Here is an 18,285-nt window from a genome sequence, read left to right on the forward strand (position 1 = left end):
CAGCAGTAGTATGAGGACTGGCATTGTTTGTTGGCGGTCCATAGGTCACTTTGGGTCTCACAGATCTAGGTAGGGCCACTGCTGCATTTTCTTCCACCAGATGTCCAGTACTCTGTCTATGTTCTCTTTGAGGAAGGCTGGCTGGTGCACTAGGAAACCAGGTAGCATTGGAGTAAGATTCACTTGTGGGAGCTAGCTGATGGGGGCTTATTTTGTCAGCGCCCTCCATTAATCCTATTTATTGCTATATAAATGTATCTATATATATATATATATATATTTGTAACTAAACACTACCGATCTCTGGCACAGCAATATGCTACACTGGATTGGCCTGAGAGAATCTAGAAGAAAAGAAAAAAAACTGTAAAAAAAAAAAGAAATAAAGGTGAACTCCTGGTAGATTTTCTAGGGAGCAAGAAGTTACTAACAAAACAAAAAAAAGTAACTAAAACACTGTGAACACTTTTTTTTTCAGCCTCGTCAAAACACGTAAAAGAAAACACATCTGCACCAGAAAACCAGTACCTCTAATGACGATTAAATTGTAAACAAAGTTAGAATTATTATTATTTTTTTTTTTTACTAAGGATATTCTGTACAAGGGAAACCACGCTGCCTGCGGTAGTAGCACCCACGCCGATCTTCGCACCACATCCGGGTCACGGCACCAAAGATGTAACCCTGTCTCTCTCCGCGGTTCCCTAGCGAAGCTCTGCGTTGTGTTAGATGTTATGAAAGAAACCAGGGAACACGTGCTGTGGTGCGTCAGGTGGTCGCGCTGCTTTATTTCCAGAATTCACTCTCCGTAGCGGGCAGTGGCTTAACGGAGTAAAACAGAAAATTATCGACCAATGATGACATGTGACAATATGAAATCACGTACACGATGTACAAAACATATTGATCACACACAATCAAACACAATCCCTACACATTCCAGAATTCCACATTAAAAATCTACAAACGAAACTGCCATCGCTAAAACATCCCGACTTTCCCTCAACGCCAAAAGGCATAAAATAACAGATTTGCAGAAAATTGCAGATTTCCAGTATACCAATGACACTGGGGTGATTATACTTCTACTCTATAAGACATTTTTTGAATGCGTTCAGGTTTTACAAAGATTAGCTAGAACAGCACAATAAGCATGGCTTACCTTAACGGAGTAAAACAGAAAATGACTCCGCGTAAGCAACGTCAAAAAAATGAACCTGCACCGTGTGTGCGCCACCTGGTGGCTCCAACTACCATCTCCACCTTACACCAACAAGTAACTATACAGCACGTAAAAAATGTATCGGAGTAAAAGTATTAAACTGATGGAAAATATGTAGTGAAGTAAAAGTGGAAGTAGGAGAAAAAAAATAATACTCCAGTAAAGTACAGATACAGCATTTTAGTACTTAAGTACAGTAGTGAAGTAGTTCTACTTCGTTACTATACAACTCTGTATAAAAGTCTGTTACCTGGATCAGGTGTGTTGAATGCAAGTGTGAAGTCAGATGATTGTAGTTATGACCCCAACCCTACACTTCACACCAAAATGTAAAAGCCGTATATTTGTTTTAGTGTCATATGTATGTCAGCCTATAACACTGTTTTTAAGAAAGCCATTATTTCTTAATAATGGGGTAACAGGTCCTAATCTCAGAGTAGGTGGAACATAATGGTTTGTAAGTTACAGACTGATGTGACAGGTTAGAGACATCAGCCCTTTTAACAGTAGATAAAAAGCTGATCAGATTTATGATCTACACAATTTAATATTTCAGAAAAGTATGATGTACAGAGATCACAGCAGCCTTGTTTCCAGTTCAGTGTTGGGAGAATGTGAGGAATGCTCCAGACATCTGCCAGTTCTTCTAATGAACCAGAGAGCACAGTGGATAACACAGATCTGGGTTTCACAGCAGAGACAGAAACGCTGACTTGTTGGTGAGGTAAGTGACGTCAAGGAAGAGAAGCTAAATCAGTTTTGAAAGCCCTGCAGTTTTAGATAAGCAGAAAACGGACAAAAGGGGCAGATAGATTAAGAACCTCAGAGCTTTAGAGTTCGAGGGAGAGGAGATGAGTGATCAGTAGTAGCAGTAGACTACATACACCAGATGGTTAGGGACATGAAACTGTAAAACCAAAGTGCCTTAGCAAGAACTGGTAAAATTAAATTAAAAAGTGCGTCTAACACACTGGGGTCGAGTCAGAAGTGTGAGTGAATCACAAGTGAAGGTGTTTTAATTAAAAGAAGGAAACAGATGGACAAACAAGAGAAGCAAGATACAGCAAGAACAGATAAATGAATCAAAATTAGTCTGGTCTTATGACCGGAGGGTAGTGGGTTCGATTCCCAAGGCCATGACTGAAGTGTCCTTGAACAAGGCAGTTAACCCCAACTGCTACACTGGCACTGGGCCTGGGTACCACACCCTCCTAGTGATCACTAGTGTGCACTAGTGATGGGACATCTGAAGCTAGGCTTCGAAGCGTGTACCGAGTAAAAAGGGGCGTGTCCGATGAAGCCCCGCTTCGGAGCTTGTGTCATATTGAGCAAAATCACGTGACCAGCAACAAACGAGGCCTCGCATTACATCGGCCACGTCATTGCTTCATTTTGCGTATCGTTTTTCTAAATAAAAGCGCTATGAACCCTGTTGCTTCGTGTTGTAGTAGGTGGTTAAATTTAAAATCTGGAACGTTCTAAATTCTTTTTGTTTGATCAGGATGTACATCAGATTCACACATCAAAAACAGACTAAAACCATTGGAAGAGGCAAACCTTATTTGTAATGTTAAAAACATTTTACATTTGGCAGACGCCCTTATCCAGAGCGACTTACATTTTATCTCATTTTTATATAAGTGAACAATTGAGGGTTAAGGGGCACCTCAGTCATGGCCTCAGGCCTGGGGATCGAACCCACGACCCTCCGATTACAAGCTCAGTTCCCTAACCACTTCCCTTCCCTAACCACCCTCCGATTACAAGCTCAGTTCCCTAACCACTTCCCTTCCCTAACCACCAAGTCATGACTGCCAAAGCAGATCTAGAAGCCCCAAGAAGCCATTATTTTAAACACATTCTGTTTTGAAAAAAAATCAGTTTCTAACTCCAAATATTCAGTCACTCAACAATCACTCAATTCCCAACATACGTTCATGACATACAAGAAAACCCAACACAACCACTAATGGTCAAGGATTAGATTGGCTACAAATCATTTTAATAATTAAAACATGACAATTAAGTATGATTTAAATGATTCTCCTGTTACTAAACAAGAGTTTGATGGAAACTTTGTGACAATATTGCATTTACACATTTTTGAAAGTATGATCCAACTGAATGACGAGGCTGTTACAGTTTCACCAGCAGATGTCACTAGTGAGTGATGAATGAAGCCTCGAGTAATGAACCTTTTTGCAAAGCAAAGGGTTGGAAAGCTTCATTGCTTCAAGAGGCTTCATTTGCCCATCACTATCAAGAGGCTTCATTTGCCCATCACTAGTGTGCACTTTCCAACATAAACTGGAAATAACACACAGATTACAATACAGACAAACAATAATCAGAAAGACCTCAATACTTACTAGCAGTCAGATACCAAAAAAACAACAAATACATTCAATAACCAGCACCAAGCAAGACAAAGAAGAGGGTTTAAATACACTGGACTAACAAGAGAAACAACTAGAAGCAGGTGGGAATGATAATCAGGGGGCGGAGTTACAAATGACATGGGCGTGGCAGGAGAAACACATGGGAAACAAAACAGAATAAAGAATAAAACACTGATGTGAGTGACAGGTGGTTTCATCCCAAATCCAGCATGCAGACTGTGCACTAGTGAAGGGGGAATATGGGTGACTATCCAGGATGAATCAACCAAGATCCAAACACACTGAAGTGAGAACTTCACACCCGAGGATGGTAACGAGGAGGATCAGGAACCATGATGGGACAATAACCCTCTGCATGGCGTCTACCACCAGCCAATAGTGGAATTCAGTGTGGTCAAAAAAACAGTCCAGGTCAAACCACAAAAATACAATCCAAGCAAAACCAGCCAGAATCAGAATTACTATAAGAAATAATCAGTGATGTTGAAAAGTGACAATGTTACTTTCATTTTGAAAGTTCAAATTATAGAAATCACAAGTCACACTGCAAGTAAAATATAAAATAAGATATAGAAATGCTTCTTATACTTTATATGTAGACAAAACACTAACTACTGAATTACTACTTAGCACAAAAAATTAAGATTCAATATGCACACTATATTTTCATACTTGTATTATCTTAGCAATCAGTAATATGACAATGTTCTTTACAATAGCCCAAACCAACTAAGATCAGAGTTTACTACAACACCAGACGAAAGTCATTATACTGTGTACTGATTACACATTACAGTTAAAACAAACTAACAGAATGTCCAGACATAACTAACATTGCGGATACATATGTAACATCTAACAACTAAGCACAATTCAAGCATGTTCAGTGCATGAACACTAGTCCAGTACTAACACTGGTATCAGCCTCCTGTGTTCAGAGAGAAACAACCAAAGCCCTTTTACGGTAGTAAAGTGGTCCAACGTCACCAGACTCCCTCCTGTCTGGCTGAACGGTGATTGTTGGAAAACTGAAATTCAACTTCTCAGCGTTTCTCCAGGATCCAGAGCTGCTGCATGTTCTGCTGTTAGAGACCAGAGCTCTGAGCTCACGGTGAGGGTGTTGCGCTGCTTATGTGTGGGGTTTGGGTTTATGGACCTGGCTGTAGATCTGAGACGGGTCATCAGCTCCTGCAGACCTGTGGAATGAATTTAAGCACCATTTATCAGAATCAGCCAGAGAGTAAACATTTTATAATACTAGTAGGTGTAATGGCATGATATGCTCACAGGGTGGCAGCAGAGTGTCTCTTGAAGTTCACAGAAGCATATTGAACATCCTCTTCCTCTGGTGGGCCAGGTATATGTCTTGTGGTTGCCGATGGAGACACTTCCTGTGTCTGGTTTCGTGTGAAATATACAGTGCCATACTGAACATCATCCTGGTTAGTTGAGTATTGTGAGTGTGTGGGGTCAGAGGTCATGGCCAGGGCAGAGATGTTTCCATACACAGGAGTAGAGTCATGCTGAGAGAGAAAGAGAAACCTACCACTGTAAAACCTGCCACTGTAAAACATACCACAGTAAAACTTGCCACTGTAAAGTCTGTCACTGCCTGTACAGCCCAGTAAAACCTCAGACCCAGTAAAGAAACCATTTGGGTCATTATGAAGCCTCACGTCTGTCCTGAGTTTCTCACTAAAACTCACGTTCACACTGTTCTCCTCACGTCTGCTCCTGGGAGCTGCAGCTCGACTTCTACAAGAACAACACAGAAACATCAGAAGAAACATCTGACCCACATAGTGGACCAGAGTTTATGAATATGATAAATCTTATGAAGAAACCCCAGAGGGATAAATGTGTCTTGCATTTCTCACCTCATCCACAGGAGGGCAGCAACAAGTACCAGAAACAAACCCACAGTGACTCCAGCAGCTGTATACATCATAGCTGTGTTATCTGCAACAGTGAGAAGTCTTTACACACACGTGTGAACAGTCATAGAACTCAGTGAACTCAAATGCAACAGAACCAGAGAAGAGAGATCAAGACCACCTCAGTCTGCATGCTGAGTGTCTCTAACCAGTGTAGGAACTCCGCCCAGCCCACACCGTACCTGATGTGAAGGGCCATTCTGTTGAATTGGTTGATCCAAAGCGATTCTTCACCTCACAGTAGAAAGGTCCAACTGTACTTGCATTTAAAGTTAAACTGGTGCCATTTCCAATAGGTATGACATCACTTCCTGTCTTCCTGTACCAGGTGTAAGTGCTGATGGGGTTGGAGTCACTGTAGCACAGCAGGCTGATCAAGTCCCCAGACACACGGTCAGTAACAGATGGGACTCTGGGAGAGTCTGAAGAGCAGAGAAACTCAACACGTCACTGAACATATTACACTCCCAACACAAGAGGATCTCACACAGCAAACTGCACCTACATAACACGTCCAGCAGGGCGGCGGTGGAGTTGTGCTGTCCTAGCTGGTTGTGAGCGGTGCAGTAGTAGAGTCCACTGTGCTGGGAGCTGATGTTGGTGATGCTGTAGTTCTGGCCTGTTCCCAGCAGTGTGTCTGCAGCTGCTCTCTGCTTAAACCAGGAGTAGTTGAGAACAGGAGGGTTTGCATCACTGCTGCAGGTCAGAGTCACTGAACCTCCCTCCACTCTCTCTCCAGAGGGAACCACCACTGAGCTGGTGTTTCTAGGGGAATCTGAACACAAACACGGTGTTAACTTTAAAAATAAACACAACCTCTAAACCTCTAGGGGAATCTGAACACAAACACGGTGTTAACTTTAAAAATAAACACTGGGTTGTGTGTGGGTTGTTGTGTGGGTTGCATGAGGGTTGCGTGTGGGTTGCGTGTGGGTTGCGTGTTGGTTGCATGTGGGTTGTGTGTGGGTTGTGTGGGTTGCGTGAGGGTTGCATGTGGGTTGTGTGTGGGTTGCATGTGGGTTGTGTGTGGGTTGTGTATGGGTTGTGTGTAGGTTGTGTGTGGGTTGTGTTGTAAACTGCACTCACACACTGCAGTTGAGGTGATGTTCTCATGTCCTTCAACAGCACAGCTGTATCTGTCTGCACATCTGTCTGCAGGTACAGAGCAGGAGACGGATGTGCAGTCAGACATTCTCTGTCCATTCCTGAACCAGATGTAGGTGGGGTTGTTGGACAGAGGACAGGTGGAGCTACACATCAGGTTCTTTACACCATGTCCATCTAACACTGTAACTGTTAGACCTGTGAGTGATTTTATTAACAATGTTTAGGTATTACTTTATAAAACATTTTGATGATGAACAAAAATGTTTTATGTTATAATTACCTGTGACAGTCAGAGTGACTCCAGGTTCACCAGTGTATTTACCTGTAGGATCATCAGTAAGGAATCTGAACTTATATGTGTGAGTGTCACTCTCTCTCAGGTGAGTGAGTGTCATACTACAGGTGTTCTGGGAGTTCTGTCTATACTGCACTCTCCCAGAATACCCCTCTTCCTGTCTCACATCCACAGGGTCAGTACCAGAACAGTTAATGAACCAGGATGAGTTTGTCACTGTGATATTATTAGGGAAAGTGAAGTAACTGTGTAAATTCAGTGATGAGCCAATCAGACCACAGATAGTTGAGACAGAATAAGTCACACTCCAGCAGTTCTGATCTGAATCTTTAGAAACACCTGAAACAGAGAAAGTAAATTGAAATAAAACCAGAAACATCAAGAATATTAAACCACAACTCTGACATCAGCACCACTCAGCAAAGTGTCTCTGAACACGTTTACTATAAATAACCAGAATCAGTTTAAAGTGGGCGTCTCACAGACAGCAGGAGAACGGAGCTCCTCATGTCCTCTTATAGCACAGGAGTAGCTGCCTGCATCATCACTACTGTCATACACACGCAGGTCACGTGTGTTGTGGTTGGATACAGGCTGTCCGTTCCTGAACCAGATGTAGGTGGGGTTGTTGGACAGATCACAGGTAGAGCTACACATCAGGTTCTTCACAACACGTCCGTCAGACACTGTAACCGTTAGACCTGTGAGTGATTTTATTAACAATGTTTAGGTATTATTTCATAAAACATTTTGATGATGAACTAAAATGTTTTATGTTATGAACAATTACCTGTGACAGACAGAGTGACTCCAGGTTCACCAGTGTATTTACCTGTAGGATCATCAGTAAGGAATCTGAACTTATATGTGTGAGTGTCACTCTCTCTCAGGTGAGTGAGTGTCATACTACTGGTGTTCTGGGAGTAATTTCTATACTGCACTCTCCCATAATACCCCTCTTCCTGTCTCACATCCACAGGTTCAGAACCAGGAGACCAGTTAATGTGCCAGAATGACTTTGTCACCTTCTTATTATTAGGGAAAGTGAAGTAACTCTGTAAATCCAGTGATGAGCCAATCAGAGCACAGATAGTTGAGACAGAATAAGTCACACTCCAGCAGTTCTGATCTGAATCTTTAGAAACACCTGAAACAGAGAAAGTAAATGAAAACAAAACCACAAACACCAAGAATATTAAACCACAACTCTGACATCAGCACCACTCAGCAAAGTGTCTCTGAACATGTTTACTATAAAGAACCAGAATCAGTTTAAAGTGGGCGTCTCACAGACAGAAGGAGAACGGAGTTTCTCATGTCCTCTTATAGCACAGGAGTAGCTGCCTGCACCATCACTACTGTCATACACACGCAGGTCACGTGTGTTGTGGTTGAATACAGGCTGTCCGTTCCTGAACCAGATGTAGGTGGGGTTGTTGGACAGAGGACAGGTGGAGTTACACATCAGGTTCTTTACACCACGTCCGTCTGACACTGTAACCGTTAGACCTGTGAGTGATTTTATTAACAATGTTTAGTATTATTTCATAAAACATTTTGATGATGAACTAAAATGTTTTATGTTATGAACAATTACCTGTGACAGACAGAGTGACTCCAGGTTCACCAGAGTATTTACCCGTAGAATTATCAGTGTAGAATCTGAACTTAAATGTGTGAGCGTCACTCTCTCTCAGGTGAGTGAGTGTCATACTACAGTTGTTCTGGGAGTTCTGTCTATACTGCACTCTCCCATAATACCCCTCTTCCTGTTTCACATTAACAGGTTTACCACCAGACCAGTTAATGAACCAGAATGACTTTCTCACTGTGAGTCCTGCAGGGTATTTGTAGGAGCAGGAGAGCTGAACAGACGATCCTTTGAGAGCACACACACGTTCATGAGTGTAAGTCACACCCCACATGTCTTCACCCAGCACACCTGGAACACACACAGTCTCAGTCAGCACAAAATTACAATTATGATGGCAACATTGAAACATGACTGAAAAAAATTGGTGTCTAATTGGTGAAGAAACCAGAGACTCTTCTCATGTGTGTAACACGTTCTCTGTGAATCTACAGGTGAAAATGAAGAATCTTGATACACGGTATGGCTCTCTAAAATATGCATCTCCTGACCAAATAACATTGGTGTTCCCTCTTTTCACCTGACACTCTCATGTAATATGATTGGTCTAGATAACATCAGATTACACAAGAATACATAACTTGATTGGTTACAAAATACATCACCAGAACCAAACACAAAGTTGTGAGTTACATACATATACATGCGGTACACCAGACTACAGTACAGGGTGACCCACTCTCTCCTTTCATCAGTACTGACTTCCATGTTCAGTACATGATTATTCTGTATATTATATTCACATTACATTAGTGCATTTTTATTTACTGTTTTAATATTGTATTTATTTTAATATTTCATGTCAGTTCTCAGTCATTGAACCTGTCCTGTAAACATCTATCACATTCTGGATCAGAGCAGCCATTAACCAGGAACAAGAACAGACTGCACTGAACACTAAAGACAGCAGAAAAGATTATAATTGTCCCGGTAGGCAGGTTGCAATACAGGGGAACGTTGCAATATAGTGGAACGTTGTTTCGTTTCACTGTGTACTCCGTATGTAGTTGAAATGACATTAAAACCTCTTGACTTGACTTCCCGTTGTCACAAGAGGAGGAGCAGGAAATGGAGCAGGACATCATGGAGGTTCTAGCTCAGGGTTACATCCTCCTTCCACCTCACCAGATCTACCAGTGTTTTCTTTGTTAAAGACCTTGTATAGATTCCCAATGGCTCAATTCCCTCTTGGTGAAACACCCCTACCCACTGTCATTAATGCCAGCCGTACTAGAGCAGCTGAGAGAGGCCCAGTACTTCACCAAACTTGATCTACGCGGTGCCTACAACCTCATCCACGTCTATGAGGGGGTTGAGGGAATTCTTAAGCAAGCTCAACATTATGGTGTCATTTTTGTTTCAATAGTTCCACAAAAGCAAAAGTAAATCCAAGAGCAGAAAGTATATGTTATGAATGCAAAACAGAAAAAAATATATCAAAAGTATATATTTTTTATATAATTGGTTATTTGAAACTTATTTTCGTTTGCATTTTGACAAGTTTTTGGTTCCATTGTTTTTGTTTTTTTGGATTTTCCCAGTAAGGTCTTTTGCTTCTGGAATCTCTCTGTCAGGAATGTCACCTGATAGCCATTAAGGACTCAGCTGTTCCTCATCACCACGCCCACATTCCAGGCATTCATATACACCGTCATCACAACACCTCGTCGCGAAGTATTGCCAACCATGTTGCATACCGAGCGTTATCATACCCTGCTGTTTCTCCTGTGTACCGACCTCTGCCTGTTCCCTCGACCCCGTCTTTTGCCTAGCCCTCAGGTACCGTACGGACTCTGCCTTCCCGTTACGACCCCGGACCGGATAGACCACTCTCAACAAACGGCATTAGATCAACTCCGTTTATGCATTAACATCTCACATTCTCTGGTTGTATCTATCTGCCAAATAAAGAGCACTGTGCTTTTGCATAAGGATCCCTCTCTGTCTCTTCCTGACGTTACAAAATACTTCGCCACTAACATGGATCCTGCAGAAGCTCAAACCTATCCGGAGTGCATAGCAGCCAGCATCGCGGCGTTGAAGGAGGAAATCACACTACTTACCGAGACGACTCGTAACCAAGGGATTACCATCCTGGCTCTCTCGGAGACCCTCCATCAAGCCACCACCGCTCAGAACCTTGGTACTCCTAGTCCCGTAATAGCCTCCGTGTTACCCTCCGGTATTCCTGTCGCTGTTCCGGAGCGATACGATGGATCCCCTGAACGCTGTAGACACTTCCTGATGCAATGTGCGTTGTACTTCATGTACCATCCTACCCAGTTCCAGACCGAACGCCAAAAGGTTCATTTCATCGTCTCCTTCCTTACTGGAGAGGCAGGTGCCTGGGGAACAGCCCTGTGGAACTGTGAAGATCCTGTTCTGGAGTCGGAAGATCAGTTCACAGCCCTCATTCGGTTGGTCTTCGATCATCCCGCAGCAGGGCTGGACATCGGCACACGGCTGTGTGAAATGCAACAAGGAGGACGCAGCGCAGCCGATTACGCCCGGGAGTTCCGCACGGTGGCTGCAGGGAGTGGCTGGGGGGACTCAGAACTGAAGACCGTGTTCCGACGCGGCCTTAGCATCGACCTCCAGGTGGAATTAGCCTGTCAGAGTGACGACCTGTCCCTTACAGAGTACATGCAAGCTGCTGTAAACGTGGATAAAATATTAGCCTCTCACCGTCCCAACCGTGAGAGATCTCCTGTGTTAACTCCCCGTGTTCAGTTTCCCAAACCCCTCGGCGAGACACCCCATGCCTTCCCAGACCCCGTACGATTGAGCAGATCTCCCCTCACGCCGAAGGAACGGGCTCGTCGTGTCCGCGAGGGCCTGTGTGTTTACTGCGGTGAGGAAGGTCACTTCCGGGTTGGCTGTCCTACACGTCCAATCCACTCCAGAGACAGATCGCCCTCGCAAGAAAGAATAAAAACACCGTTGTTTTTCATTAGTGGTAGGTCCCAGCTTAGCCTTCCCATACTACTCACCTGCGGTGGTATCACCAATCACTATTCGGCTTTAGTGGACTCTGGTGCCGGAGGTGATTTCCTAGACACGGACTTAGCCAAATCGCTAAACATTCCCACCGAACCAGTGAAACCCCCGCTACACATAAATGCTGTCAATGGTCAACCTATCGGTGACGGCATGGTGACCGTACGTACCAAGCCTGTCGTTCTCCGAGTTGGTATGTTCCACACAGAGCTGAGACAGTTCTACCTGGTGTCCTCTCCCCGAGATCCAGTTATACTCGGTTTTCCTTGGCTAAAGACACATGATCCAGAAATTTCATGGAGGACTGGAGAACTCACCAAGTGGCGACCACAGTGTTTAGAATCCTGTATACACCTACCTCTCCGTTCCACTACGGTGGAGAGTCCCGACACGCCCCTCTCTGGAGTCGTACCTGAACAGTACCAGGAGTATAAGGACGTCTTTAACAAGACTCAGGCCAGTCTATTACCCCCTCACAGACCTAGCGATTGCGCCATCGACTTTCTCCCCGGGTCGTCTTTGCCCAAGAGATCCAAGCCATACCCTCTCTCCCGTCCCGAAGATGCCGCGATGGAATCTTACATCAGTGAAGCACTGCAGAAGGGGTTCATCCGCCCATCGACGTCCCCAGTAGCAGCCGGGTTCTTCTTCGTGGAGAAGAAGGGGGGTGGACTACGTCCCTGTATTGATTATCGTGCGCTTAATGCTGTCACCTCGAAGTTCGCTTACCCCCTTCCTTTTATCTCTGCTTCGCAAGAGCGTTTGATGGGAGCGACTGTATTCACGAAACTGGACCTGAGGAGCGCTTACAATCTGATACGCATACGGGAGGGGGATGAGTGGAAAACTGCCTTCGTTACTGCTCGAGGTCACTATGAATACCTGGTGATGCCCTATGGGCTGTCAAACAGTCCGTCAGTATTCCAAGCCTTTATGGACGATATCTTCCGTGAGATGATAGATCGTTTTGTCTTTGTTTACATTGACGACATCCTAATTTATTCTCCTTCAATCACCGAACACGTCCGACATGTCTCCGCTGTCCTGCAACGTCTCCGAGAGAATAAACTGTATGTGAAAGCTGAGAAGTGCGAGTTCCACGTTTCTACCGTCTCGTTCCTAGGATGTACCCTCTCGCCGGGCCAAATGCACATGGATGCGGATAAGGTGGATGCAGTGACTAACTGGCCGGTACCTCGTTCGACGAAAGAACTGCAACGGTTCCTGGGATTCGCGAACTTCTGCCGTCGTTTCATTAGGGGCTTCGGTTCTGAGGAGAGGACCTGGGTGGCCGCGCGGGACGTACTCTGTCCCTCGCTCATCGCCGACTTCCACGCTGCCCATCCACATTTTCCTGCCCCCCGGGGCCGTGGCCGTCCGCCTTTGCGTCGTGGAGCGTCAGGAGACGCTCCGTTGAGGGGGGGTAATGTCAGGAATGTCACCTGATAGCCATTAAGGACTCAGCTGTTCCTCATCACCACGCCCACATTCCAGGCATTCATATACACCGTCATCACAACACCTCGTCGCGAAGTATTGCCAACCATGTTGCATACCGAGCGTTATCATACCCTGCTGTTTCTCCTGTGTACCGACCTCTGCCTGTTCCCTCGACCCCGTCTTCTGCCTAGCCCTCAGGTACCGTACGGACTCTGCCTTCCCGTTACGACCCCGGACCGGATAGACCACTCTCAACAAACGGCATTAGATCAACTCCGTTTATGCATTAACATCTCGCATTCTCTGGTTGTATCTATCTGCCAAATAAAGAGCACTGTGCTTTTGCATAAGGATCCCTCTCTGTCTCTTCCTGACGTTACACTGCTTCGTTTTTTGCTTCTGACTTTTGGAACACATTTCACGTGTGGGAGGGTCTTAGATGAAGGCGTTCCTCTGCAATCTCCATTGGTCACTGATTCCGGACTGACACAGCGCTCTGAGACCGCCTCTGGGACCAAGCCACGCCCACCCCACCAGCTTCCCAGCGTTTTCAAACATGGCGGAACGCGGTGGTTCTGTTTCACAGTAGCATGTAAACTGAGTTTTACCATAAAAGTTTATACAAAGGTTATAATTAATTGCTAAATGGTCTGTAGATATTGCAAATGTACACTGTATAATAACTACATTAAGCATGCTCACCAGCACGAGCTTTTTAAAATTTTAGTGAACTGGATGGAGAGAACATTGATGTGTGGAAGAAATATGAGTATTTGCAATATCTGGTATGGCGACAGGTGACGGCACGGGGATACGGCGACGGACGGGGGGTGGGGGGCAGCTGGTGTACGAGAGGTGATGCCAAATATAGTAAAATACATAATAGTAAAAAATACCAAAATTAAAGCAATACTGGAAAGTGGCCACCCTATATACAACCAGCTTTGTTCACTCACACTGTTTTTCAGTGTTCTGCAGGTACCACACACAAACACACATCACATGCATCTTGTGCTCTCCATATTTTATTAAGAAGTGAACAATATTCATTGAACCATTGAACATAGAGATACTAAACATAATACATGTCAGACATGACATTCAGACACTGTCCGACTCAGAAATAAAAACAAAAAGATTTTAACTTGGAGGGGTGCGAGTAAGAAGAGTAGTCCATTGAAACGCAGAGTGCGGATTAGTTTCCTTCTCACTTTAGACCCGCGGGGACGCTAGCGAACGTTACTGGAGGAGCGAGTAACTAGTCGCTACTATTGTGAATGTGGCAAAACGGTGACAGAAGCTACAGCAGCGATTAAATAAAAAATAATTTAAAGGCTAGCTTTAAACACGCTCTTCCCTGTTGACTTCTCTCACGGTAATGTCGCGCTGAAAAATATTGACCTGTCTTGTCAATATATGGAGCCAGATCTGTAAACGCGAGAATCCGCTTTCGCCATTCCAGATGGCTCAGTCAAAACCATTACATCTTAATGAACCAATAAATAACATCAGCGGCAAAAATGAGTGTAAAAAATACCAGGGTTCATCATTTAGAACTACAAAAAAATCTTGTTTCTTATTTTACTATCTACCTATTTTTCATAAGAGTTTGTTTTACCGCAAAATATGAAAACTTCAAAACGGCGAATTTCGCCGCAAGGTGACAGATTTTCATGCCTGCATCCAGTTCACTAAAATTTTAAAAAGTTCGCGCTGGTGAAGTGTGCTAAATATTAACTGCCATGCTTAATGTAGTTATTATACAGTGTACATTTGCAATATCTACAGACCATTTAGCAATTAATTATAACCTTTGTATAAACTTTTATGGTAAAACTTAGTTTACATGCTACTGTGAAACAGAACCACCGCGTTCCGCCATGTTTGAAAACGCTGGGAAGCTGGTGGGGTGGGCGTGGCTTGGTCCCAGAGGCGGTCTCAGAGCGCTGTGTCAGTCCGGAATCAGTGACCAATGGAGATTGCAGAGGAACGCCTTCATCTAAGACCCTCCCACACGTGAAATGTGTTCCAAAAGTCAGAAGCAAAAAACGAAGCAGAAGCAAAGAGAGATTCCAGAAGCAAAAGACCTTACTGGGAAAATCCAAAAAAACAAAAACAATGGAACCAAAAACTTGTCAAAATGCAAACGAAAATAAGTTTCAAATAACCAATTATATAAAAAATATATACTTTTGATATATTTTTTTCTGTTTTGCATTCATAACATATACTTTCTGCTCTTGGATTTACTTTTGCTTTTGTGGAACTATTGAAACAAAAATCACTCCATACAACATGACAGTAAGCCTTACATCAGGGTATCACCCACAAGCCAACGGTCAGGCTGAACATGCCAACCAGGAACTCATCCAATTCCTTCAGGCTTAGTACCACCTCCGTCTTTCTAAACTCAGACGCGTCCCGGTCCTCCCCGGGAGAGAGAGGGGTCACACGCCCCGTGTTAGGTATTTATTATTAAAATAAATACAAATATCAGGAAACAAACATAAGGACACAGGACAGGACACAGATAACTTAAATACCCAATTTGGAATACCATTGACTATAGAGCAAGAAATTCATCAGTGAACAGTCAGAACAGCACAGAAGATCATCAGTGGTCCTCTGCCCTCCCTCCAGGAAGCAGGCAGGTAAAATTATTCCCTCAATTATGGAATAGCCTTCCAGCTCCAATCCGAGACTCTGACACAGTTCCAATCTTTAAATCTAGACTTAAGACTCACCTGTTTAGTCAAGCCTTCAGCTAAAATTCCCCTTGTAAGGTGTAGGGGCTTGGGGGCCCCCAGACGTTGAGATTTCTGGTGATCTGAGATGTTGATGCTGTCATCCAGCTGTGTCTTGGCATCACTCTATTTTGTGACTATGACTTGACTGGAAAGCAATGTCTCAGTGAGCCCTCATGCCTGTGGTCACCTCTGAACCTCTCCCTTTAGTTATGCTGCTATAGATTAGTCTGCCGGAGCCACATGCTGATCACTGGCACGTGAGCTACGTACATTTAAATCAACGGTGGTTTAAATTCATGTCCACTCAGTCTGTATTATCTATCTTCTTGCATGGCTCTACCCAAGACGATTGGATACAGGCACCTGGGGGATGGTCTGGCTGCCGGTGGATGTGCTGATACCGGGGTTCACCTGGGGAGTAACACTGCAGTCGGAGCCTACAATACCAGCATCACTGCTCCGACACGGAATGAAAGCCTGGCATTCATCAACAGACATTTACAGTGACAATATCAAAACCCAGAACTTTCAATTCTACCTTTTACCTAGTCTGATTGTGTGAATTATGTGTGACTTGTGTATTTGTGTGTTAACGGGCCGCCCAATGGAGGATGGGTTCCCTTTTGAGTCTTGGTTCTCCCGAGGTTTCTTCCTATTCCCCACCATCATAGGGAGATTTCCTCGCCACTGTCGCCTTTGGCTTGCTCATTAGGGTTCTGGACCCATAGTATTGTTAACCTTGTAAACCCTGTAAAGCGCTTTGCGACAACTTGAGTTGTTAAAAGCGCTATACAAATAAACTTTGATTGATTGATTGAAAATAATTACAGACCCCTCACCCCCTGGACACGACTGTGTTTAACTCCTCTCCTCCTGTATCACTGAATACTGTAGACCAAAACTACCAGATACAGGAGCAGTTTCTCCCCTCAGACCCTCATCAAACAACTACAGTCAGTCACTGTATAATGAACACTCACTTCACTCCCGTTCCTGACAGAACAATATTCCATGTGTGTCACGTATGACCATGCCCCCCTCTCGTAGCTGTCACTCTGGGTTCCCTCATGTCCGTGTTCCCTGCCTGTTTGTCCCGCCCTGCTCGTTTGTTGCGTTTATTCCTTGTTTGTTGCCACGCCCAGTGTCATTGCCATCACCTGTCCCTAGTTAGTCTCTATGTATAAAGTCCTAGTATTTGCCCAGTCGTGTCATCCGTGATTTTGTCTACTCTGTCGGTTTGCTTTGTTCATGCTGTTTGGTCGTCTACTCTGTGCCTTGTCGGTTCGTACGTCGTTTTGTCTGCCTGTTTGATCCCTAGTTCGTGAGTCCTCCTGGTTTCTGTTTGTCATGCCTGTTTTTTGTTCCTGTTCGGATAGCCTGCCTGTTATGACCCCTGCCTGTGTTATCAACTCTGCTTTTGGTATTCCCCGTATTAAATCTCGCTCATCTCAGTGATTGTGTCCGTCTCCTCGCTCCGTGGCGCAAGCCACGTTACAATGTGTATGCAGCATATTTGGCCAATGAACCCAAATATGATTCTGATGTCAATATCTTCTATGTTCTGTTTGTAGAAAATGTAATGTAAAAACGTACCTGTCAGTAACAGCAAGACTGAAATATTTCCTGATGTTCTGGGAGACATTGTGACCCCCCCAAACACACACACAGCTGATACCTGAACAGCCTCAACACTCACTCACTTAGTTTCATGTAAAATATCAAAGAATGAGCCACAGCTATAACAGACTAACACACACGTACAGCCTATAACAGACTAACACACATGTTGTACATCCTATAAGAGTCAAACAGGAGCTGTACAGCTAACTGCTACTAATAGAGGAACCCAGTGGAGCTTCTCACACCATCAGTGAGTTGTGTGGTTTCAGATATTTTCAACATGTCTATCACATATCAAACACACAGACGTTTAACTCACTAATTAGCCTGACACTACAGAACTCTTCATTAATGTTTAATTTACACAACAGGACAATTTTTAACTTGCAGATGTCACAGCGGTGAGAATCTCACACCAGTGTGTTAGTCTGTTATAGGATGTACGTGTGTGTCAGTCTGTTATAGGATGTACGTGTGTGTTAGTCTGTTATAGGATGTACGTGTGTGTTAGTCTGTTATAGGGCGTATGTGTGTGTTAGTCTGTTATAGACTGTACGTGTGTGTTAGTCTGTTATAAGATGTACGTGTGTGTTAGTCTGTTATAGACTGTGTGTGTCTGTTCATCTAACTGCTAACTGCTCCTAAAAGAGGAACTCAGACTAGTTTATCTCACACCAATGAGAATCTCACACCAGTGAGTCGTGTGGTTTCAAATGTTTTCAACACATCTATCACACATCTTGTCTTGTTACAGTCATGCCATTTAACTTGAAGCTGCAAAACTCTTTATTAGTGATTAATTTGGACATCAGGCCAATATTTAACATGCAAATGTGACTCTTATGATTTCAATTCACGGTAAATAAACTATTC

General features: G+C 43.9%; 1 protein-coding gene across 1 annotated transcript; it reads right to left on the bottom strand.

The window, feature by feature from the left end:
- Positions 1 to 5,470: 5,470 nt before the first annotated feature.
- LOC143487661 (sialoadhesin-like) lies at positions 5,471 to 8,422 on the bottom strand. The gene is made up of 8 exons (XM_076986715.1): positions 8,248 to 8,422; positions 7,748 to 8,104; positions 7,440 to 7,658; positions 6,943 to 7,296; positions 6,642 to 6,857; positions 6,061 to 6,330; positions 5,738 to 5,977; positions 5,471 to 5,580 (listed from the first exon to the last, which is right to left on the bottom strand). The coding sequence occupies exons 1-8, from the start codon at positions 8,420 to 8,422 to the stop codon at positions 5,495 to 5,497; spliced, it is 1,917 nt and encodes a 638-aa protein (XP_076842830.1). The 3' UTR covers positions 5,471 to 5,494.
- Between the last annotated feature and the right edge of the window lie 9,863 nt (positions 8,423 to 18,285).

This window comes from Brachyhypopomus gauderio, unplaced genomic scaffold (assembly GCF_052324685.1).
Source record: "Brachyhypopomus gauderio isolate BG-103 unplaced genomic scaffold, BGAUD_0.2 sc49, whole genome shotgun sequence".
Taxonomy (NCBI): Eukaryota; Metazoa; Chordata; class Actinopteri; order Gymnotiformes; family Hypopomidae; genus Brachyhypopomus; species Brachyhypopomus gauderio.

Excerpts from the sequence above, each read along its gene's own strand:
- LOC143487661 (XM_076986715.1), bottom strand. The coding sequence starts at position 8,422 with ATGTGTAACTCCACCTGTCCTCTGTCCAACAACCCCACCTACATCTGG. Across the intron at positions 8,105-8,247 it reads ACTCCGTTCTCCTTCTGTCT|GTGTTTCTAAAGATTCAGAT; the intron begins GTGAGACGCCCA and ends TCTCTGTTTCAG. Across the intron at positions 6,858-6,942 it reads AGTCACTCTGACTGTCACAG|GTCTAACAGTTACAGTGTTA; the intron begins GTAATTATAACA and ends AATCACTCACAG.